Genomic DNA, 25,287 nt, shown 5'->3' on the forward strand with positions numbered 1-25,287 from the left:
GTGTATGAAGTGTGTATGAAACCTAAATAAATCTTATGTTTAAACTTGGGTCCTATCCCCAAGATACCTCATTTTATATATATGCAGATATTCCAAAATCTAAAGAAGTCAGAAATCCAAAACATTTTTGGTCCCAAGCATTTTGGATAAGGGATATTGAACCTATACCATTCATTGCACTCTTTAAAACACTTGTAATGTCAATCCCCCGCATCCCCCCCCCCCCCCCCCCCCCGCCTCAGCAAAAAAAAATCAGGATTCATTAGGTGTATCTTATTAGAATTAACTTCTGGAAAAGTAAAATGTTCAAAATATCTAAGTAAATAGGGTTTAAATTTTCACAGGTGCTGGAGAAAATTTGGAGAATACGATGGCAGCTTTTCAGCAGTAAGTATGTAAAAAGGTACTGTTTTCTTTTACAGTTTGCAGGTTTTCTTTAAAGTGATGATGATCCACAAAGTGAGGATAGTGTAAGTGTAACATCCATTTGTGATAGTTCTTTCTATTTTATTAAAATTTATTTTTTCAATTAGTTGGTCAGAAGTGTTTACAAAGAGTGGCTTCTGTATTATTGGAAAAACAGATGGGAGTTTAGGGTAATCAAAAGATACTATAGTTACAAAGCTGAAAGAAGACTTTGTAACAAGGAATGTACTGTGTATAATGCTAATTAGTCTTGGAGAGAAAGAGAAAATGAAACAACTGTTACAGTGGCTGCTATTTATGAATAGGATTATGTGTCTTTGTACTCAGTAATTTTTGTACAGAACCGAACCCTCAATCTGGTTTCTTCTTGGAAGCCTCAAGATTGTTGATTTTTTTTTCAAATAAAATACATTTTAAAAATTCCTATTTATAAATTATTTCATATAAGTGCCTTTTAGAGCATCTCACAGAGAAGCATCAAGAGAGACAGGAATGGAAACTAATTAATACCTTGTTCTTTGTCTTAGAGTCAATGATTATCATCAGTCTATGGTAATTGTGAGAACACTGTTTTCCCTGAAAAATAAAGCAAAGAATGTGAAAAGTTAAACCTAATGAAAGACATTACCTATCCATATTTAGTAAGATAAAATTGTTTTTGAGACGGAGTTTCGCTCTTGTTACCCAGGCTGGAGTGCAATGGCGCGATCTCGGCTCACCGCAACCTCCGCCTCCTGGGTTCAGGCAATTCTCCTGACTCAGCCTCCTGAGTAGCTGTGATTACAGGCATGCGCCACCGTGCCCAGCTAATTTTTTTGTATTTTTAGTAGAGACGGGGGTTTCACCATGTTGACCAGGATGGTCTCGATCTCTTGACCTCGTGATCCACCCGCCTTGGCCTCCCAAAGTGCTGGGATTACAGGCGTGAGCCACCATGCCCGGCCTAAGATAAATTTTTAATATAATTTTTGAGCCATTTTAATGTATGTAATTGGGACTAAGAAATCAGAAGAATTTGACTTAACTTTTTGTTATGTTTCTCACCATTCAAAGACATCTTAGAGATTATTTTTCCTATTATAATTAGGTACAAAGTTACTGTTTTTTCATATGCTAGTTTCACCTAAATCCCATCTTCATTGTATTTATCATCTCTTATTCTCGTTGTATTCTATGATCTTAAAACTCTCTTACAAAAATTTAAATTTTTGACTGGGCGCAGTGGCTCACACCTGTAATCCCAACACTTTTGTATGCCAAGGTGGGCAAGTCACCTGAGGTCAGGAGTCCAAGACCAGCCTGGCCAATGTGGTAAAACCTTGTCTCTACTAAAAATACAATAATTGGCTGGGCATGGTGGTGCATGCCTGTAATCCCAGCTACTCAAGAGGCTGAGGCATGAGAATTGCTTGAACCCAAGAGACGAAGGTTGCATTGAGCCCAGACTGCATTGCTGCACTCCAGCCTGGGCATAGAGTGAGACTCCGTCTCAAAAAAAAAAAAGTAAAATTGTTCCTCCTATCACCAACCATGAAATGGACTATTTTAATTTAAATTACTTTATTTTATCTACTTAGATTATATATCTGGCTAGCTAGCCATAACGAAATATAGATATGTGTTATGTGTAAAAATTCTACAACACACACACACACACACACACACACACACACTATCATATATCATTGGTTGCCCATGAGGTAGGTGATACATATAACTTCAGAAAAAAACTACTTATAACTTTGAGTGATTTTAGCATTCTTCACATTTAAGGTACATTATTTTATGTTTTTCTCAATATTTTTGTTAAATTTTTATCAACCACCATTATTTTTGAAATTAAAACACTGGGTTATACATTATTTTAAAGGATGATACATTTGAAAATATCACAGTTTTTTTTAACCTTTGAAGATTTTGATCCTCTGAACATTTTTCCTTCTATAACTTAAGATGTTTTTGGAGATTTTTCTAGTACTTCAGAAGAGGGGAATACCTCTTTCATGTGCTATTTTTTTCTTGTTTGTTTGAGACAGAGTCTTGCTCTATCACCCAGGCTGGAGTGCAATGGCACTATCTCGGCTCACTGCAACCTTCACATCCTGGGTTCAAATGATTCTTCTGCCTCAACCTCCTGAGTAGCTGGGATTACAGGCACCCATCACCTCTCTTGGCTAGCTTGTGTGTGTGTGTGTATTTAATAGAGACGAGATTTTACCATGTTGGCCAGGCTAGTCTTGAACTACTGACTTTAAGTGATCTGCCCACCTCGGTCTTCCAAAGTGTTGGGATTAAAGGTGTGAGCCACCACACCGAACCTTTCGTATGCTATTGTTAATGTTTGTTAGATGTATTTATTTGTAAGGCGGCTTATCTACTGACTTAGAAGTTTGTATGAAACCCCTCTTTTACTGAGTTTTTTTTGTTATTAGTGGTGGTGGTTTGTGTGTATGTGTTATACATTAGTGCCCTTGCTAGGAATACATACTTTTTTATTGTACTTTTAAAAATTACAAATATTTCTACTGTTTAACTGCTAGGAAACTTAGAAGGGGGGAGTGTGTGTGTGTGTGTGTGTGTGTGTTCAACATACTTGTTTCATTGAAAAACAAGAAAACACTGTTTAAACATACTGTTTTGGCCAGTCATGGTGGCTCATGCCTGTAATCCCAGCACTTTGGGGGGCCAAGGCCCATGGGTCACTAGAGCTCATGAGTTCAACACTAGAAAAAGTACAAAAAAACAATTAATCAGGCGTGGTGGTGTAACCTGTAGTCACAGCTACTCCGGGGGCTAGCTTGAGCCTGGAACGTGGAGATTGCAGTGAGCTGAGGTGGCACCACTGCACTCCAGCCTGAGTGACAGAGCCAGACCTTGTCTCAAAATAAATAAGTAAAAATAAACATACTATTTTCAAGGTACCGTATATTAAAATACTAAAGAGTTGTAATATACAATCAGGAAAAGATTCATACTATGTTTATGTATGGTATATTCTTGATAGGATGGGTAGATGAGGGAGAGAGAGTAAGAATAAAATGACTTGCTAAAACTTAGATCTTATTTATGTACATATTTAGATGTACATTTCACAAAGCATATACATTTCAAAATGGAGGTGAAGGCCGGGCACGGTGGCGCACGCCTGTAATCCTAGCACTTTGGGAGGCCGAGGTGGGTGGATCACCTGAGGTCAGGAGTTCAAGACCAGCCTGGCCATCATGGTGAAACCCCATCTTTAAAAAGAAAGAAAGAAAGAAAAGAAACAAATTAGAGGTGCAGATGAGGAGATATTAAAGACAGCATACACAGCCGGTATGGGAAGCCTGATTAAAATTAACCAGAAAAATGCCCGGGTGAAGTGGCTCATGACTATAATCCCAGCACTTTGGGAGGCCGAGGTGGACAGATCACTTGAGGTCAGTAGTTCAAGACCAGCCTGGCCAACATGGTGAAACCCTGTCTCTACTAAAAATACAAAAATTAGCCAGGCATGGTGGCCCATCTGTAATCCAGATGCTTGGGAGGCTGAGGCAGGAGAACTGCTTGAAGCCAGGAAACAGAAGTTGTAATGAGCCGATATTGCACCACTGCACTCCAGCCTGGGTGACAGAGCAAGACTCTGTCTTGGGAAAACCACACACAAAAAAAACCCCTAGAAAATCAATAGATATTAAGACTAGAAGGGCTATCATTGAAGACAGAAAGGACCTATTCTGAAAATGTAGGCTTAGCTGGGTGCAGTGGCTCACACCTGTAATCCCAGCACTTTGGGGGGGTCAAGGCAGGCAGATCACTTGAGTTGAGGAGTTCGAGACCAGTCTGACCAACATGGTGAAACCCATCCCTACTAAAAATTAAAAAATTAGCTGGGCATAGTAGCACTCACCTGTAGTCCCAGCTACTTGGGGGCTGAGGCAGGGGGATTGCTTGAACTGGGAGGTCGAGACTGAAGTGAGCTGAGATGATGCCTCTGCACTCCAGCCTGGGTGACAAAGTGAGGCCCTGTCTCAAAAAAAAAAAAACCAAAAAAACCACACCCAAAACATTCATTATGTGTGTATGCGTGTGTGTGTGTGTGTGTGTGTGTGTAAATTTATTATGTTACAGTGGGGCTAAAGAAGTAATTAAAAATGACAAAGAAATAATTGTGTCTCATAATGTATGAAATGTCCTTTAATGTGGTATATAAAATATTTTCACAAACACCATCTCCCTTAGGTTACGAATATGGCTCTTCTATTATTTCTTTAGGAGCAGGAATCGTTTCTTATTGATTTCACAATTCTTAATGCTTAGCTCAGGCTCTGACATCAATAGGCCCTCACTAGTTGCTTAATGAATGAAATATGGAATGGGACACTGAGGAATAAAGCAAAACATTATTAAAGACTGACTGAAGGAGACTGAGCCTCCTTCACAGTAAAGCATAGAAGCAAAAACTAAGGAATTGTACTGTACACACACACACACACACACACACACACACACACAGCCATCAGCCCTTGAGTATTTAAGATGTGGTTCCCAAGGGCTAATACAACTAGGTTATTAAACCAGGCTGCCTTAGGAAATACCTGTAGGACAATGTCATCCTTATGGTTTAGCCTGAATGGTAAGGAGAAAGAAGCAAATTGTATTTGCAGTATCTAGAAGTGTAAGTTGGCAGTCAAAGTAATTAATCAGTGACCTGGTTCTCATGATGAATATTTTAGAATATCTAATTAAGATGATTAATTATCTGTGAAGTGGGAATAATGATACAACCTCAGTATTGTGAAGAGTAAATGAGATTCAAATAAATTCTTTAACATAAGTGCTTTAAGTTGTGCATTGTTTCTGTGGAGTTTCTTTCACATCTTCTTTTAGAGCTAGAGGTTTTATTTCTTTTTCTGGAAATGTATCCTTGGCATCTCCAACTTCTTTTTTGTATTAGTCAACAGCTTGTCAGAAATTCAGCTGTAAAATAGCTGATATTTCAATGGAAGTAGGTGCATGCTGTTATTTTTGGAAATTTTTGAAGGCAAAAGTGTTAAAAAATTTTTTATTTTTTCATTATGTTCTAGCTATTTACATATCAAATTGGATAATTTTACTAGAATAATTTACAAGTTCTCCTAGATACACTTACTGTTGTTCTAATTTTTTTTATCTATTAGTTTGTCAATAACAATAAACATACATAGAAAATATTTTTCAAATAATTCCTAAACATTTCTAAAAATAGCTAGAATTTAGCCAGAGACAAACTTCAAACTTAGAAAGGTTTCTGAGGTAATACGTATAGTTTTTTTTTAATTGCCAGATTAGGACACATTTTTATTTTTTATTTTTTTTGAGACAGGGTCTCGCTCTGGAATTCTTGCGCAGGCTGGAATGCAGTGGCATGATCTGATCTCAGCTCATTGCCACCTCCCCTTCTCTGGCTCAAGCAGTCCTCCCACCTCAGTCTCCCTAGTAACTGGGACTACAGGTGCATGCCTCCATGCCCAGCTAATCTTTCATATTTTTTTGTAGAGATGGGGTTTTGTAGAGATGATTCACCTACCTCAGCCTCCCAAAATGCTGAGATTACAGACCTGAGCAACTGCACCTTTAATTTTACACTTTGGCTGGATGTGGTGCTTGTAATCCCAAATTCTGGGAGGCCAAGTTGGGAGAATTATTTGAGCCTAAGAGTTCAAGACCAGTCTGGGCAGCATAGTGAAAGCCTACCTCTATTAAAAAAAAAAAAAAGGTTAAAAAATTTTTAAATAGAAAAACATATAATAAGGATATAAAGAAAGAAAATATATTTATACAGCTGTAAAATGTTTGTGTTTTAAGCTGTTATTACAAGAGTCAAAATGTTTTTAAAAATTTAAAAGTTTATAAAGAAGTTACAGTAAACTAAGTTAAATATGTATTTTTAAATTTTTATTATTTTTAAAGAGACAGGGCCTCAGTTTGTCTCCTAGGCTGGAGTACAGTGGCAGGATCATAGCTCACTGTAACCTTGACCTCTTGGGATCAAGTGATCCTCCTGCCTCAGTATCCCAAGTAGCTATAACTACAGGGATGCACCACTTTACCTTGCTAATTTTTGAAATTTTTTGTAAAGATGAGATCTCTTCATGTTGCCCAGACTTGTCTCCAATTTCAGCAACTCAAGCAGTCTTCCTGGCTTGGCCTCCCAAAGTGCTAGGATTACAGGCATAAGTCAGTGCGTGCCTGCCCTATTTTTAAAATAAATTTTAGTTCTTGGAATAAAAGTTCATGATGTGGAAAAAGAAAAAAATAAAATAAATTTCATGTTTATTGTGTTCATAACACAATAAGGTTTATAAGGTCTGCTGTACCGTATAGTAATGTCCTGTGCCTTCTGTTCACTCACCACTCACTCACTGACACCAAAAGCAACTTCCAGTTCTGTAAGCTCCATTCATGATAAGTGCCCTAATTCAGGTGACCACTTTTATCTTTTTTTTTTTTTTCAGACGGCGTTTCACTCTTGTTATCCTGGCTGGAGTGCAATGGTGCGATCTCGACTCACCGCAACCTCCACCTCCTGGGTTCAGGCAATTCTCCTGCCTCAGCCTCCTGAGTAGCTGGGATTACAGGCATGCGCCACCACGCCCAGCTAATTTTTTGTATTTTTAGTAGAGACGGGGTTTCACCATGTTGACCAGGATGGTCTCGATCTGTTGACCTCGTGATCCACCCACCTCGGCCTCCCAAAGTGCTGGGATTACAGGCGTGAGCCACCGCGCCCGGCCCACTTTTTTCTTTTATATCATATTTTAACTGTACCTTTTGTGTGTTTAGGCAGATTCACAAGTACTTAACACTGTGTTATAGTTGCGTATAGTATTCAGTACAGTAACATGCTGTACAGATTTGTAACCACGGAACAATAGACTATAGCAAAAAACATCTATAGCAAAGATGTTTAAATACTATCTAGATTTCTGTAAGTGCACTCTGTGATGTCCACACAATGACAGAATTGCTTGACCATACATTTCTCAGAACATATGCCCACTGTTAAGTGGTGCATGACTTTATAATATTTTTATTTTATTTTATTTTATTTTTAAAAATAGAGATGGGGTTTCTCCATGTTGGTCAGGCTGGACTTGAACTCCCAACCTCAGATGATCCACCCGCCTAGGCCTCCCAAAGTGCTGTGATTACAGGCGTGAGCCACCGTGCCCGGCCTATAATATTTTTATATTGCATGTCATAAGTATAAACAGGAATATATATTTACCCTACACAGGTGAGTCACAGATAAAAGAATCATGTAAACTAGTATATTTAAAAGAATGCTCAGCCGGACGCAGTGGCTCATGTCTGTAATCCCAGCACTTTGGGAGGACAAGGCGGGCAGATCACAAGGTCAGGACACTGATACTGTCTTGGGCAACACGGTGAAAACCCGTCTCTACTAAAAATACAAAAATTATCTGGGCATGCGCACGCCTGTAGTCCCAGGTACTTGGGAGGCTGAGGCAGGAGAATCACTTGAACCAGGGAGTTGGAGGTTGCAGTGAGCCCAGATCCAGCCATTGCACTCCAGCCTGGCAACAGAATAAGACTCCATCTCAAAAAAAAAGAAGAGAATGATCAGAGGCTGGGCGTGGTGGCTCACACCTGTAATCCCAGCACTTTAGGAGGCTGGGGCAGGCGGATCACCTGGGGCCAGGAGTCAGAGACCAGCCTGACCACATGGCGAAACCTCCATCTCTACTAAAAAATACAAAAATTAGCTGGGCATGGTGGCAGGTGCCTGTAATCCCAGCTACTCAAGAGGCTGAGGCAAGAGAATTGCTTGAACCCAGGGTGTAGAGGTTGCAGTGAGCCAAGATAGTGCACTGCTCTCCAGCCTGCATGACAAAAGCAAAACTCAGTCTCAAAAAAATAAAAGAAAATAAAAATAAAAGAATGTTCAGTATTTATTAGATTAAATTCCTGCCGTAATTCATTATATTGACTTTGAATAAATTGATGCCCATGTAGATAACTGGTTATGGAAAGGAGGTAACATGATTCTTTTATTCTCAGTTCACTTAGAATATTTTCATATGAATAAGTCATGCTAGGTGGTGGTATTACGGAGATATTTTAGTATTGTGGGATTTTTTTGGATTTGTAACTCTGAATTGTTACATCTGATGCATGTAACCTAAATGTATACTTAAGTGTCACAATGTCATTCTTCTTTTATTTCTTCAGTGCGGTTAAAATCGGAACTGATATGCTAGAATTGGACTGCCATATCACAAAAGATGAACAAGTTGTAGTGTCACATGATGAGAATCTAAAGAGAGCAACTGGCATCAATGTAAACATCTCTGATCTCAAATACTGTGTAAGTAAAAATGCATGAAAAATTAATATCTAATAGATATGGCCTGTAAGATTTTAAAAAAATAGTGAATAGCTGACATTGCTTCAGTAAATAATTTCTAAAATTATTTAAATATTGATTAAATACTGAATGTCAAAGGAAATTTTAAAAAACTATTTTGGGGCCGGGCATACTGGCTCATGCCTGTAATTCCAGCACTTTGGGTTGCTGAGGTGTGAGGATTGTTTGAGGTCAGGAGTTTGAGATCAGGCTAGGCAACATAGCAAGATTCCATCTTTATTTAAAAATTGGAAAATTGGCTGGATATGGTGGCTCATGCCTGTAATCCCAGCACTTTGGGAGGCTGAGGCGGGTGAATAACCTGCAGTCAGGAGTTTAAGATCAGCCTGGCCAACATGGTGAAACCCTGTCTCTACTAAAAATATAAGAATCAGCCAGGCGTGGTGGTGGGCACCTGTGATCCCAGCTACTCAGGAGGCTGAGGCAGGAGAATGACTTGAACCCAGGAGGCAGAGGTTGCAGTGAGCTGAGATGGTGACACTGCACTCCAGCCTGGGACTGGAGCAGAACTCTGTCTCAGAAAAAAAAAAAAAGGAAAATTATCCAAGCATAGTGGCACATGCCTGTGTTCCCAGCTGCTCAGGAGGTCAAGGTGGGAAGATCACTTGATCCTGGGAATTTGAAGCTGCAGTGGGCCAAGATTGTACCACTACACTCCAGCCTGGGTGACAGTGAGAGCTTGTGTCAAAAACAAAATGAGCCCAGATGCAGTGGCTCACACCTGTAAGCCCAGCACTGTGGGAGGCCGAGGCAGGTGGATCACCTGAGGTCAGAAGTTTGAGACCTGCCTGACCAACATGGTGAAACCCCATCTCTACTAAAAATACAAAAATTAGCCTGGTGTGGTGGTGTGCCTATAATCCCAGCTATTTGGGAGGCTGAGGCAGGCGAATCGCTTGAACCCGTGAGGCAGAGGTTGCATTGAGCCAAGATCATGCCACTGCACTCCAGCCTGGGCAAGATTGAGACTCTAACTCAAAAAAAAAAAAAAAAAAAAAATCGTCGGGCACGGTGGCTCACGCCTATAATCACAGCACTTTGGGAGGCTGAGGCAGGTGGATCACGAAGTCAAGAGATCCAGACCATCCTGGTCAACAAGGTGAAACCCTGTCTCTACTACTAAAAATACAAAAATTAGCTGGGCATGGTGGTATGCGCCTGTAGTCCCAGCTACTCGGAGGCTGAGGCAGGAGAATTGCTTGAACCAGAAGGCAGAGGTTGCGGTGAGCCAAGATCGTGTCATTGCACTCCAGTCTGGGTAACAACAGCAAAACTCTGTCTCAAAAAAAAAAAAAATCTGATCATTATAATGTACATATTCATTATAGTACATATTGATGAATGGAAGGAAAAATTGTGCATAAAGTTACCACCAAAAAAAAAACACTTTATGTTAACAGCCTTCTACCTTATGTATACCTTGTATGTTTTTTAAATTTGTTTTCTCACTGTGCATCATGTATGTTGAATTTTAGATACTTTAACATTATAACATGATAATGGCCAGCCTCAGTGGCTCATGCCTGTAACCCTAGCACTTTGGGAGGCTGGGGTGGGCAGATCACCTGAGGTCAGGAGTTCGAGACCAGCCTGGCCAACATGGTGAAACCCCATCTCTACTAAAAATACAAAAATTAGCTGGGCGTGTTGGTGTCAGACTGTAATCCCAGCTACTCGGGAGGCTGAGGCAGGAGGATCACTTGATCCTAGGAGGTGGAGATTGCAGTGAGACAAGATGGTGCCATTGCATTTCAGGCTGGGTGAAAAGAGAAAGACTTTGTCTCAAAAAAAAAAAAAAAAGAAAAGAAAAAAGAAACATTATAATATAATAAACATTTTTCAATGCTTTCCATGCTTTCCATCACTCAGGCTGGACAATCTCAGCTCACTGCAACCTCTGCCTTCTAGGGTCAAGCTATTCTCCTGCTTCAGCCTCCAGAGTAGCTGGGACCACAGGCGTGCACCACCATACTAAGCTAATTTTTGTATTTTTAGTAGAGATGGGGTTTCACCATGTTGGCCAGGCTGGTCTTGAACTATTGATCTGAAGTGATCCACCCACCTCAGCCTCCCAAAGTGTTGGGATTACAGGTGTGAGTCACTGTGCCCAGGCTTTTTTATGCTTTTAAAAAAATAAACTTTATTTTTTAGAGAAGTTTTGGGTTTCCAGCGAAATTGAGTTGAAAATACAGAGTTCCCACATACTTGCACAGTTACCACACAGACACAGCGTCCCCCACTTTTAACATCTGCACTAGAGTGGTACATACATTGACACAATATTATCACCTATAGTCCATAGTTTACATTAGGGTTCAGTCTTGTACATTCTGTGGTTTTGGACAAATTTATAATGACCTGTATCCACAATTATACTATCATGCAAAATATTTCCACTGCTCTAAAAGTTCTGTGTTCTGCCTATTCAGTCCTCCCTTCCCTCGTCCCCTGGCAACCACTGATCTTTTTGCTGTCTCTATTGTTTTGTTTTTTCCAGAATGTCATATAGTTGGAATCATACAATATTTGGCCTTTCAGATTCCATGCTTATCTGCCATTAACATTTCAAATGACTATAGTTATTCCATTGTGTGGATATGTAGTTATTTTTTAATGATTCTTCTATTGTTGGGCATTGGATTAGCTCACCGTTATAGATTACACTGCACTAAACATTTTTTTGTTTTTTTGAGACAGAATTTCACTCTTGTTGCCCAGGCTGGAGTGCAATGGTGCAATTTCGGCTCACTGTAACCTCTGCCTCCTGGGTTCAAGCAATTCTACTGCCTCAGCCTCCCAAGTAGCTGAGACTTCAGGCATTCACCACCACACCCAGCTAATTTTTTGTATTTAGTAGACAGGGTTTCACCATGTTGGTCAGGCTGGTTGTGAACTCCTGACCTCAGGTGATCTACCTCTCTCAGCCTCCCAAAGTGCTGAGAGTACAGGCATGAGCCACTGTGCCCAGCCTGCACTGAACAGCTTTATCCATAGACAAAGCTTTGTCTCCCCAGTGGGGATGTGTGTAAAAAAAATAAGAGAAAAAAAAAGACAAACCTTCGCCTATCTTTAGCTTTTTATATAGTTATTTATAAAGATATACAAATATTTAGATTTATAAAAGTTATTTATATAAAGTTTTCTCTATTTTAAGATTATTTCTCTAAATATACTCCCAGAAGGAAAATTATTGAGTAAAAGGACATTTGCCAGCTGAGTGTGGTGGCTCGTGCTTGTAGTCCCAGTCCTTATGAGGATCCATTGAGCTCAGAAGATCAAGGCTACAGTGAGGTATAATTGTGCTACTTCACTCCAGCCCAGGCAATAGAGTGAGACACTGTCTCAAAAAAAAAAAAAAAGGAGAAAATAAAATAAAAATAATATTTACTAGTATTGAGCATTATAATCATACCAAAATTTACTAAATTTTAACTAATACTTTATTGGGTTATTAAGAAGTTTAAATATCTATTTAATTGTTAATTATTTTTCTTTTTTTTCCATTGAATTGTGTATTCCTGATACTTTTCTACTGAAATCTTTGTACATTATTGTGAAAAGGTGTATATTAAGTAGTACAGATATCTTTTTTTGTAGGTGGCGTAAGTAAGTAATATGGTTAATTTGCTGTTGGGGATGTTCTGCTGATGGGCACCTATGTAAACATGTTTCCTAGCATTTTACTCTTTATGTTGAAGAAGGACATCTTTATGTCTTAATGCAAGACATTAGAATCTTATTATTTTTTGAAAGGTAACTTTTTTTCAATCATATCTTTTAAGGAGCTCCCACCTTACCTTGGCAAACTGGATGTTTCATTTCAAAGAGGTAATATTTCTTATCTGTAGCTTAAACATTTATATTTTTTACATGTGTGTTTCTTGTCATAGTATGTTCTTCCTGAAAGTAACTGACCTCGAAGCTTGTTCTCTCAGGCCTATAAATCTGAAGCCTTGAAGATTATCTGATGTGAAATTATCAGGTCCAAAGCTTTAGCTGATTCATTCTACTTAAATTCACATACAGTTGATTTAAACCTGAATACTGATTTTAAGAAACATTTCACTTCTAAAGCTTCAAATTGTAGAATACTGTTGCAACTTATAGTAGCCATCCATCAAAAAATATAATAAAAAATAAAAGAAAAGGGCTGGGCACCATGGCTCATGACTGTAATCCCAACACTGTGAGAGGCTGAGGTGGGCAGATCACTTTAGGTCAGGAGTTCGAGATAAGCCTGGCCAACATGGTGAAACCCTGTCTCTACTAAAAATACAAAAATAATTAGCCAGGCGTGGTAGTACGCACCTGTAGTCCCACCTACTTGGGAGGCTGAGGCAGGAGAATCACTTGAACCTGGGAGGCGGAGGTTGCAGGGAGCCAAGATTGCACCAGTGCACTCCAGCCTGGGCGACAGAGCAAGACTCTGTCTCATAATAAATAAATAAATTAATTAATTAAATAAAAATAAATGAAAAGAATGGAAAGGATCCCTTTCAAATCCTTTCTGGTTCCATAATATTTAATTCTGTCTTTTAGCTGCTCCCTATTTTAAATGATTAAATAGGGATTCTATCATTCAAATACACCATTTCCTAGTCATCTTTACTTAGTAGTTTTCTTCTGAGGGAACATTTCTCACAAAGAAACATGTCCCTTGACCCAACTTGTTAGTTACTGCAAATGTTAGAATGGAAAATATACCACCTTAAGATATGTGCTGAACAGATATAGGCCCCTTCATTGTCACAAGTCAGCCTCATATTTTGGAATGATTCAAATGTATAACTCAATAAAACCATAAGATGCTACATATCTTATGTTGTGAATATATCATGAATCTCTGTATCATGTATGATTTGTAGTTATTATCAGTGGAGCTGACATTTAATGAAAGTTGAAACCTTCATTAAATGTCAGATCCACTGATAATAATTTTTTAAAAGAACTGTAACTGCTCTATGAACTAGATTTAAAATGGGCCAAGCCAGGTGTGGTGAGGTACACCTATATTCCCAGCTACTTGGGAGACTGAGTTGGGAGGCTTGTTTGAGTCCAAGAGTTGGAGTCTAGCTTGAACCACATAGCAAGGAACCACATAGCAAGACCTTGTCTCTTTAAAAAAAAAAAAAAAATTGACCACTGATAGGGAAATTTTGGAAAACCAAATAAAAATCAGAAAAAAAAATTAACATTAGCTATTTCTAAGGGATACTTAAATATCAGATGTGTTTGATTTCAATTTCCAGGTAAGTCGAAGTTGTTGGTTTGAGGAAACCTTTTTCATTCTTGTAATTTATAGGATTATACTTGCCAAGCTATTGTAATATTTGTGTCAATTTTGAACTTGTGAAAGTCAAAAAAATTTCAGAAATGAAGTTTTTTCTATTTTTACCTTTGTAGAGCAAAGCCAAAGAAAGCCCCACAAAAATTAAAAGATCCAGCAGATGTGGTGGCTCACACCAATAATCTCAGCACTTTGAGATACCAAAGTGGGAGGGTTTAGCAAGACCTCATCTCTAAAAATATTAGCCTGGCATGGTGGCATGTGCCTATAGTCCTAGCTATTTAAGACACTTGAGGTGCGAGGATCCTTTGAGCCCAAGAGTTCAAGGCTGCAGTGAACTATGCATACCACTATGCTCCAACCTGGGAGATTGAGTGAGCCCTTGTCCCCACGAAAAGAATCCTTTGAGGAAAATAAAAAAGTTTTAACTTTTTTCATGGTTTTGTATGTCACTCATAAAGTCATGAAACTGTTTGCCTAGGCTGGAGTGAAGTGGCTCAATCTCAGCTCACTGCAACCTCTGCCTCCAGGTTTCAAGGGATTCTCATGCCTTAGCCACCTGAATAGCTGGGATTAAAGGCGCCCACCACCACACAGCTACTTTTTGTATTTTCAAAATACAAAATGGGGTTTCACCACGTTCGCCAGACTGGTCTTGAACTCTTGGCCTCAATTGATCTGCCCAACCTACCTTGGCATTTCAAAGTATTGGGATTACAGACGTGAGCCACTGCACCTGGCCAATTTTTGAATGTGAAGAGACCTTTGAGACTGTCTAATCTCATTTTCCATTATAGACAAGGAAACTGAAGTCTAAAGATGCAAATTGACCTAATGAAATTCATGTAACAAGGAAATAACAATGCTAGAACTTGAACTAGATCTCTATCTTACCAGAACAGTGTTCAGCTATACCATACTGCCTCTTCACTGGAACACTATTCTCAAATGCTGTATCAAGAACAATGCTGGCTGGGCGCAATGGCTCACGCCTGTAATCCCAGCACTTTAGGAGGCCGAGGCAGGTGGATCATGAGGTCAGAAGTTCGAGAGCAGCCCGGCCAAGATGGTGAAAACCCATCTCTACCAAAAATACCAAAAAAAAATTAGCTGGACATAGGGGCACCTGCCAGCTACTTGGGAGGCTGCGGCAGGAGAATCGCTGAACCCAGAAGGCAGAGGTTGCAGTGAGCCGAGATCAGGTCACTGCACTCTAGCACAGATGGCAGAGCAAGACTTCATCTTGGGGGGGAGAAAAAAAAAAACAATGCTGTGGGAAAAAAAATGAACAATGTTGTGTACTGTCAAGTTCATACATCTGTAAGGAATAATAATAGGCTTTTATTTTATGTTGCATTCATCTCATATCATAACTGACTTTAGACTGATCCTCACATGTGAAGTTGACTGCATTTGAAAAGACTAAAGAACCGTGTATAAAAATTTGACTCAGAACTATGGCAGTGATCACATCTGTAATCCCAGCACTTTGGGAGGCTAAGGAAGGATGATCACTTGATCCCAGGAGTTCGAGACCAGCCTGGGCAACATAGAGAGACTCCATCTTTACAAAAATAATAAAAATCTTATTAGCCAGGCACCATGGTGTGCACATGTGGTTCTAGCTAGGGAGGCTGAGGTGGGAGAATTGCTGAGCCCAGGAGGTTGAGGCTGCAGTGAACCATGATTGCATCACTGCACAAAATGAGACTCTGTCTTTAAAAAAAAAAAAAAAGAAAATTAAACAAGAAACTTGACTCAGATTAGTCAAAAAATGGTTCCGTTTTTTCTATCCTGTTCCCCTGCTTAGAATTCTTGCTTACCAGGCTGGACACAGTGGCTCACACTTGTAATCCCAGCACTTTGGGAGGCCAAGGCAGGCAGATCACCTGAGGTCAGGAGTTTCAGACCAGCTTGGCCAACATGGCAAACCCTGTCTCTACTAAAAATACAGAATTAAAAAATTTTTATTATTAATTTTTTTTTGAGTCGGAGTCTTGCTCTTGCCAAGCTGGAGTGCAGTGGTGTGATGTCAGCTCACTGCAACCTCCGCCTTCTGGGTTCAAGTGATTCTCCTGCCTCAGCTTCCCAAGTAGCTGGGACTACGGGCATGTGCCACAAAGCCCAGCCAATTTTTTTATTTTTAGTAGAGACAGTGTTTCACCATGTTTGCCAGAACAGTCTCGATCTCTTGACCTCGTGATCTGCCCATCTTGCCCTCCCAAAGTGCTGGGATTACAGGCATGAGCCACTATGCCTGGCCAAATTTTTATTTTTAATTTTTGAGACAAAGTTTTGTTCTGTCACCCAGGCTGGAGTGCAGTGGCACAATCTTAGCTCCCTGCAACCTCTGCCTCCCAGGTTCAAGCAATCCTCCTGCCTCAGCCTCCCAAGTAGCTGGGATTACAGGTGCCCGCTACCACACCTGACTAAGTTTTTATTTTTAGTACAGACAGAGTTTCTTCACCATGTTGACCAGGCTGGTCTTGAACTCCTGACCTCAGGTGATCCACCCATCTTGGTGTCCCAAAGGGCGGGATTACAGTTGTGAGCCACCGTGCCTGGCCAAAATACAAAAGTTAGCCAGGTATGGTAGTGCATAGCTGTGGTTAGTCCCAGCTACTCTAGAGGCTGAGGCTGGAGAATCACTTGAACCCAGGAGACAGAGGTTGCAGTGAGCCGAGATCATGCCACTGCACTCCTGCCTGGGTGACAGTAGGAGACTCTGTTTTTTAAAAAAGAAAAAGGGCTGGGTGCAGTGGCTCAAGCCTGTAATCCCAGCACTTTGGGAGGCCAAGGCGGGTGGATCACGAGGTTAAGAGATCAAGACCATCCTGGTCAACATGGTGAAACCCCGTCTCTACTACGAATACAAAAAATTAGCTGGGCATGGTGGCACATGCCTGTAATCCCAGCTACTCGGGAGGCTGAAGCAGAAGAATTGCCTGAACCCAGGAGGCGGAGGTTGCGGTGAGCCGAGATCGCGCCATTGCACTCCAACCTGGGTAACAAGAGCGAAACTCCGTCTCAAAAAATAATAATAATAGTAATAATAAAAAAGAAATTGTGAAGAAGGAACATAAAAAATTGTTAACCAGGCCAGACGTGATGGCTCACACCTGTAATCCCAGCACTTTGGGAGGCTGAGGTGGGTAGATCACCTGAGGTCAGGAGTTCAAGATCAGCCTGGCCAACATGGTGAAACCCCATCTCTACTAAAAGTACAAAAATTAGCTGGACATGGTGCATGCACCTGTTATCCCAGATACTTGGGAGGCTGAGGCAGGAGAATCACTTGATCCTGGGAGGTGGAGATTGCAGTGAGCCAAGAACATGCCACTGCATTTTAGCCTGGGCCGCAAAGCAAGACTTCTCTCAAAAAAAAAGTGTTAACCAAAGGGTTTGTTATTATCTATCCTGATTATTTGAAAGTAACCTATTTGTTTTTCATGGAAAACACATAATTTGGATAATCTAGAGTTGACTATAATTATCGTTTTTTTGTTTTGTTTTGTTTTTAAGATGGGGTTTCACCATGTTGGTCAGGCTGGTCTTGAACTCCCGACCTCAGGTGATCCGCCCGCCTTGGCCTCCAAAGTGCTTGGATTACAGGCATGAGCCACCACGCCCAGCCTATAATTATCATTTTAAAGTTCCCTGAATAGGGAAAACTATTTAAATAGTGGCCCCTAACTTTTATACTGGCCACTATTACATAAAACAACACATCCTGTGGCATACTCCTTGTTTATCTTTTCTGTTTCCTGTTATTTCCCTGTTTTCTTTTTGTAGTCCACAATTTTCTAGCTGGCTATCATCTGCTTAGAAAAATACTGGGGCAAACTTCCCTTTTTTCAACTGTTTTTCTACATTCCAAGCAGGTCGAGGCATGTTATTTATGTATTATTATATTTAAGTAGAGATTGGGCCTTGCAATGTTGGCCAGGTTGGTCTTGAATTCCTGGCTTCAAGCAGTCTTTCTGCCTCAGCCTTCCAAAGTGCTGAGATTATGGGAGTGAGCCACGGTGCCTGGCCTCATTTTTGTAACTTTACATCACTAGCACTTTTTTTTTCTCAGCACACATTTTAGTTTTCTCATACACTCATTCTTAGACAGATTATTCTTATGTGTCATTTTGCTGTTCAGAAGTTAGTTTCATCTGTTTGACCTTTTTGTAAATTGATTCTTCTTTTTTTGAGACGGAGTCTTGCTCTGTTGCCCAGGCTAGAGTGCAGTGGCATGATCTCGGCTCACTGCAACCTCTGCCTCCTGGGTTCAAGTGATTCTCCTGCCTCAGCCTCCTGAGTAGCTGGGATCACAGGTGCCTGCCACTGCGCCTGGGTAATTTTTGTATTTTTAGTAGAGATGGGGTTTTACCATCTTGGTCAGGCTGGTCTCGATCTCCTGACCTTGTGATCCACCCGCCTTCGCCTCCCAAAGTGCTGAGATTACTGCACTCAGCCTGTAAATTGATTCTTGCATGTATCTTACTTGACTGCTAAATTAATATTTTAATTTGCCCACACTGTGACAGAAAGACAGTTTTCCTTATGAACTTCAAGCATGAAGTCCCAGAGAAAGATATTGATTGGTCTAGCTTGGGTCATGGTGGCCATCTTGAAGAAAATAAATGGGGTATTATGATCATATGCCCACCACTGAGGGTGAATGGGCAGTGGTTACTATGATGACAGCCTTATCAGAACAATGTGAGATAAGGAGATACAATGTGAAATACAGGTTTCCAGAGGAAGGAAGAATGTTGAGTAGGTAAAAACATGGTGGCTCATGCCTATAATCTCAGCATTTAAGGAGGCCAAGGTGAGAGAATCCCTTGAGGCCAGGGATTCAAGGCCAACCTGGCCAACAAAGCAAGACTTCATCTCTACTTAAAAAAACAAACAGGAGACAGGAGACTAGATATGCCTATAGTCTCAGCTATTTCCAGGCTGAAGTAGGAGGATAACTGGAGCTGAGGATCACTAGAGCTGAGGAGATAGATAAAAGCTATCTACTATAAACATAATTTTAAAAGTTTAATTATGGAGTCTATGATGAATTTAAACTCAGTTATAAGTGTTAGATACATATCTTAAGACAGCTTAAGAAAAAAGTTAAATAATGAATTTATTTTCAAAATTGGAAAGGCCAGAGGTTATATGCTCTAAGACATGACTGATTCTAGTTGCTTAAGCAATAATCGGTCTCTATCTCCATTTCTTGCTTTTGGTTTCATTTGTGTTAGCTTTGCTTTCAGGGACATGCTTTCCGAATAGAGATGAAATTTTGGCAGCTTGTACATGATCCATTCAGCGAAGAATTTCAAGACGCATTCTCTTCCAGTGTCCATATTGTTATGCTTAACAGGTTAGACTGGTCTTAGGTTTAATCTGTGATCAGAGAGGCAGAGCCAATAATTGACAGTCCCATTAGAGTAATCCAGAGCCCCATCAGAATTACAAGTAGTAACAGACTTTTCCTTTTTTCATCTTTAATATACATGCTGCTTTGTACTTGAGTTCAAATTATAAATAATTTTATTTTCTGATGTGGATTTCATTTACTTTTTGATAATGTATCTTTGTTTTGACTTGCCATATAATAAGATGGCATAAAGGATTTTTCACCATTTTGTTATTTATAGATTAGTGGAATTGAATTTTCAGATGTAAGCAGAATACTTTTTACAATAGTTATATAGTATGTAAATTATATAAATGATTAGAGTCATTAGAGTCAAAAGGGACTAGAGAGCCAGGTGTGGTGGCTCACATCTGTAATCTCAGCACTTAGGGAAGCTGAGGCAGGAGAATTGCTTGAGATCAGGAGTTCAAAATCAGCCTGGGCAAAATATAGTGGAACCCTTCTCTACCAAAAAAGAAAGGCTGGGCGTGGTGTCTCATGCCTCTTATCCCAGCATTTTGGGAGGCCAAGGCTGGTAGATCAACTGAGGTCAGGAGTTTGAGACCAGCCTGCCCAACATGGTGAAACCTCACCTCTACTAAAAATACAAAAAATTAGCCGGGCATAGCAGACCCCTCTAATCCCAACTACTTGGGAGGCTGAGGCAAGAGAATTGCTTGAACCTGGGAGGTGGAGGTTTCAGTGAACCGAGATTGCACCATTGCACTCCAGCCTGGGCATAAGAGTGAAACTCCATCTCCAAAAAAAAAAAAAAAAATTTGCTGGGCATGGTGGTGCATGCCAGTAGTTCCAGAGGATTACTGGAGCTGGGGAGGCTGCAGTGAGCCATCATCATGCTACCGCATTCCAGCCTTGGCTATAAGCAAGATCCTGTCTCAAAAAAAAAACCAAAAAAAAAGGGATCAAGCTTGTGGCTCATGCCTGTAATCCTGGCACTTTGAGAGGCCGAGGTGGGCAGATCACTTGAGCTCAGGATTTCAAGACCAGCCTGACCAAATGGCAAAACTCTATCTCACAAAAAGTACAAAAAAATTAGCCAAGCATGATAGTGCTCCTGTATTTCCAGCTACTCAGGAGGCTAAGATGGGAGGATCACTTGAGCCCAGGAGGCAGAGGTTGCAGTGAACCAAAATGGTGTCACTGAACTCCAGCCAGGGCGACACCCTGTCTTATCAAAAAAAGGGACTAGAGAAAGACTAAAGAAAATAATCCTCAGGAAATATAAAGAACAATTAAAGTGCCCTTCTAATTTTTTCATTATTTGAAATTTCTTTGAATAACTGCATTCATATAATTCTTCAACACATTACTGATTTAGTGTACTTCCCTTGCCTGAATGTTATCTTTAATCTCTGAAAAATTCAATGATGATATAGCAAAACTTTAGAAATCATCTCAGTATTTATCAGTAGGGAAATGGTTAAATTAGGATAAATTATTGTATAGATACTCAATGGAGTATTTTGACACCTTTTAAAATTGTGATAGAATTAGATCGGTGGATTCTATCAATGTCAATATCATGGTTGTGATATTGTACTATAGATTTGCAAGAAGGTTATCACTGGGAAATCTGGACAAAGGATGCATGGAGGCTGGGTGTGGTGGCTCAAGCCTGTAATCCCAGCACTTTGGAAGGCCGAGGTGGGCAGATCACTTGAGGTTAGGAGTTCAAGACCAGCCTGGCCAACATGGTGAAACCCTATCTTTACTAAAAATATGAAAATTAGCCGGGCGTGGTGGCAATTGCCTGTAATCCTAGCTATCCAGGAGGCTGAGGCATGAGAATCACTTGAATCCAGGAGGCAGAAGTTGCAGTGAGCTGAGATCGTGCCAGTGCACACCAGCGTGGGTATCAAAGTGAGACTCTGTCTCAAAAAAAAAAAAGGTGCATGGATCCTTACAATTCATTGTGAATCTGTGGTTATCTCAAAAAATTAATTAAAAACAAATCATAATCATAAGCACAGTAAATCAATAGGAAAATATTTTTATGTGAAAATATCAGGTTAAACTCTGTAGCACATCCTATTATTACTATATTAAATCATGCAGAGGAAAAAAGAGTAGAGAAAGTATACCAAATGATCATAGTGTTTATATCTAAGTTGTTGGATTTACATGATTTTTTCTTCTTTATACTTTTCCTTATTTTGAAAATGTCCCTTAATGAATATATACTATAACTTTTCTAGTTATCAAAAAGTAAAAGTTATATTTTAAAAATACATTTAAAAATCTTGCTTTCTCAGCATGCCAATGTGAAGGAAAAGATAACCGAATTCCATTACTGAAGGAAGTTTTTGAGGCCTTTCCTAACACTCCCATTAACATCGATATCAAAGTCAACAACAATGTGCTGATTAAGAAGGTACTCAAGGCATTGCCTCTTCCGGGTGTGTTAGGTTAGAGTAGGTGACTGCTTAGATTGATAATGCTCAAGGAAATGTGATACACTAGGGATCAGCATTGTTTTAAATAATGTCCTCGTAGAAGAGATCATTTTACTGTAGGAGAGCCTATTTTCAGAGAGAGCTGTCATGTCTCAGTCATGGATAAAATAAGCTTGTATGAACCAGTCATTCTGGCATTTATATAATTAACTTCTAGTCTAACTTGTTTCATTTGTGATTAGTTTATGTCAAATTACTAAATAACTGTAATCTGTTAAATATATAATGGCATAATGTGAATAAATTTTGCATTTTATAAAATAATTAAATTTATATATTGATTTTTCCAAAATGTTATGCTATTCATTGACGGATAATCAATTCTAATTCATTTTTTAAGTGAAATGTTGTTAGTGGCTTTGCAGATAAGCACATGGATAAAATTCTGAATTTTCACACATAGGTTTCAGAGTTGGTGAAGGAGTATAATCGTGAACACATAACAGTGTGGGGTAATGCCAGTTATGAAATTGTAGAAAAGTGCTACAAAGAGGTAAGCTTCAAAAATGATACAGAATTATCTATCTTTGTTGTTGTTGTATATCTATAAATGATAAGTTATTATAGCTATACCTTTTGTTTTCTTATTTTTCAAGATAGGGTCTCACTTTATCACCCAGGCTAGAGTGCAGTGGTGCAATTATAGCTCACTGCAACCTCAAACTCCTGGGCTCAATCAATCCTCCTGCCTCAGCCTCCCAAGTAGTTGGGGCTACAGGTACCCAGCTAATTTTTAAATCTTTAGTAGAGATGAGGTCTCACTATGTTGCCTGCTCTGGTCTCAAACTCTTGGACTCAAGCAATCCTCCTGCCTTGGCCTCCCAAAGTGCTGGGATTACAGGAGTGAGCCACTGTGTCTGGGTCCTATTACAATACTAATTTTTTAAAACTTATTTCAGCCGTGTGGCTGAACCTGTAATGTCAGCACTTTGGGAGGCCAAGGTGGGTAGATCATGAGGTCAGAAGTTCAAGATTAGCCTGGCCAACTTGGTGAAATCCCATCTTGACTAAAAAATGCAAAAATTAGCCGGGCATGGTGGCACATGCCTGTAATCCCAGCTACTTGGGAGGCTGAGGTAGAGAATTGCTTGAACCCGGGAGGCAGAGGTTGCAGTGAGCCAAGATCACACCATTGCACTCCAGCCTGGGAGACAGAGTGAGACTGTCTCAACAAAAAAAAAGAAAGAAAGAATTTATTTAAGGGGTGAGGATTGCTTGAGGCCAGGAATTTGAGACCAGCCTGGGTAGCATAGTAAGACTTCCAATTCTATTAAAAAAATTAAAGGCTGGGCGCAGTGGCTCACCTCTGTAGACCCAGCACTTTGGGAGAGGCTGAGGCAGGCAGGTCACCTGAGGTCAGGAGTTCAGGACCAGCCTGGCCAACATAGCAAAACTATTAAAAATACAAAAAATAGCCAGGCATGGTGGCATGCTCCTGTAATCCCAGCTTCTAGGGAGGCTGAGGCAGGAGAGTTGCTTGAACCTGGGAAGCAGAGGTTGCAGTGAGCTGAGATCATACCACTACACTCCAGCCTGAGCAACAGAGCTCCATCTCAAGAAAAAAAAAAAGAGAGAAATTATTTAGGGTCAGGCTGAGTAGCTCACACCTTTGTAATCCCAGCACTTTGGGAGGCCAAGGCAAACAGATCACTTGGAGCCCAGGAGTTCGAGACCAGCCTAGGGAACATGAGGAAGCCCTGTCTCTACTAAAGATACAAAAACTAGCTGAGTATGGTCGTACATGCCTGTAGTCTCAGGGAAGCTGAGGTGAGAGGATGGCTTGATCCTGGTAGACAGAGGTTGCTGTGAGCCGAGATCCTGCCATTGTACTTCAGCCTGGGTGACACAGCCAGACACTGTCTCAAAAAAAAAAAAAAAAAAAATCCTATTATCTTTCAGAAAAAAATTATCTGGTTCCTCAACTTTAGCTTCTTTTTACCCTAACCCCCCAAATAGACTTAAGGAAGTTAAGCCAAGATCATGCAAGTTCATGATTATTAAGTAATATGTAAAGGCAGGACCCTCTACCCACTGAAAATTTTCTGGTTAAAGAAAATATATCAGGCCAGGCGTGGTGGCTCAAGCCTGTAATCCCAGCACTTTGGGAGGCCAAGGCGGGCGGATCACCAGGTCAAGAGATCAAGACCATCCTGGCCAACACAGTGAAACCCTGTCTCTACAAAATTTAAAAATACAAAAACTAGCAGGGTATGGTGGCGTGCACCTGTAGTCCCAGCTACTCGGGAGGCTGAGGCAGAATTGCTTGAATCCAGGAGGCGGAAGTTGCAGTGAGCCGAGATTGTGCCACTGCACTCTAGCCTGGCGCCTGGCAACAGAACAAGACTCTGTCTCAATAAAAAAAAAAAGAAAGAAAGAAAGAAAATATATCAGCTGGGTGCAGTGGCTCACGCCTGTAATCCCAGCACTTTGGGAGGCTGAGGTGGGTGGATCACCTGAGGTTAGGAGTTTGAGACCAGCCTGGCCAACATGATGAAACCCCTTTTCTCCTAAAAATATAAAAATTAGCCAGGCATGGTGGCGCATATCTGTAATCCCAGCAACTCAGGAGGCTGAAGCAGGAGAATGGCTTGAACCAGGGAGGCAGAGGTTGCAATGAGCTGGGATTCCACCACTGTACTCTAGCCTGGGCAACAGAATGAGACTCTGTCCCAAAAAAACCAAGTATATAAAAATTAATTTTATGTGTTTTAAAATGATAGTTAAACCTTCATAAGCAAGTTTACATACATAATCAGCTAAGAGAATTTAAAATTTAAGATATTAAAAAATTTTGAGCATTGAAGATGCTGAAATCATCTGTAATAGAGAAGAAATACCATGATGTAAGTAGCAATTTTTAAATACAAGGAACTTTTCGGTGGCTGATCTGAGTGTAGTGGTGTTTACAATTAGTTGATTACAACCAATTACTTATTTCTTTCCTTCTCCATTCCCACTGCTTCATTTGACTAACCTTAAAAAATAAACAAAACAAAACACTTATTTGGGCAGGCGTTCCTTCCTAGCAGAGAAGGCGAAAACTTGGAAAGTCAGCATCATTACAATTCAGAGTATAATTGAGATTCCCATTAAAGCAAGTAAGTTTGTTGTTGTTGTTGTTTTGGAGACTCCAGCCTAGGCTGGAGTACAGTCGCTTGATCTAGGTTCACTGCAACCTCCGCTTCCTGGATTCAGGCAGTTTTCCTGCCTCAGCCTCCTGACTCGCTGGGATTACAGGCACGTGCTGCCATGCCCAGCTAATTTTTATATTTTTAGTAGAGATGGG

At 40.2% G+C, this 25,287-nt stretch overlaps 1 protein-coding gene across 5 annotated transcripts in view; it reads left to right on the forward strand.

The window, feature by feature from the left end:
* GDPD1 (glycerophosphodiester phosphodiesterase domain containing 1) overlaps nucleotides 1-25,287 on the forward strand; it is a 59,462-nt gene that overhangs the window by 20,886 nt on the left and 13,289 nt on the right. For all 5 annotated transcript variants that reach the window (XM_078373674.1, XM_008996948.5, XM_078373673.1 and 2 more), the window contains 5 exons: nucleotides 345-387; nucleotides 8,641-8,776; nucleotides 12,619-12,664; nucleotides 21,801-21,919; nucleotides 22,405-22,494. In XM_078373674.1, the coding sequence (XP_078229800.1) occupies nucleotides 371-387; nucleotides 8,641-8,776; nucleotides 12,619-12,664; nucleotides 21,801-21,919; nucleotides 22,405-22,494 (408 nt within the window). In that variant the 5' untranslated portion in view covers nucleotides 345-370. The remainder of the gene's footprint in view (nucleotides 1-344; nucleotides 388-8,640; nucleotides 8,777-12,618; nucleotides 12,665-21,800; nucleotides 21,920-22,404; nucleotides 22,495-25,287) is intronic.

This window comes from Callithrix jacchus, chromosome 5 (genome assembly GCF_049354715.1).
Source record: "Callithrix jacchus isolate 240 chromosome 5, calJac240_pri, whole genome shotgun sequence".
In the NCBI taxonomy this organism is placed as follows: domain Eukaryota; kingdom Metazoa; phylum Chordata; class Mammalia; order Primates; family Cebidae; genus Callithrix; species Callithrix jacchus.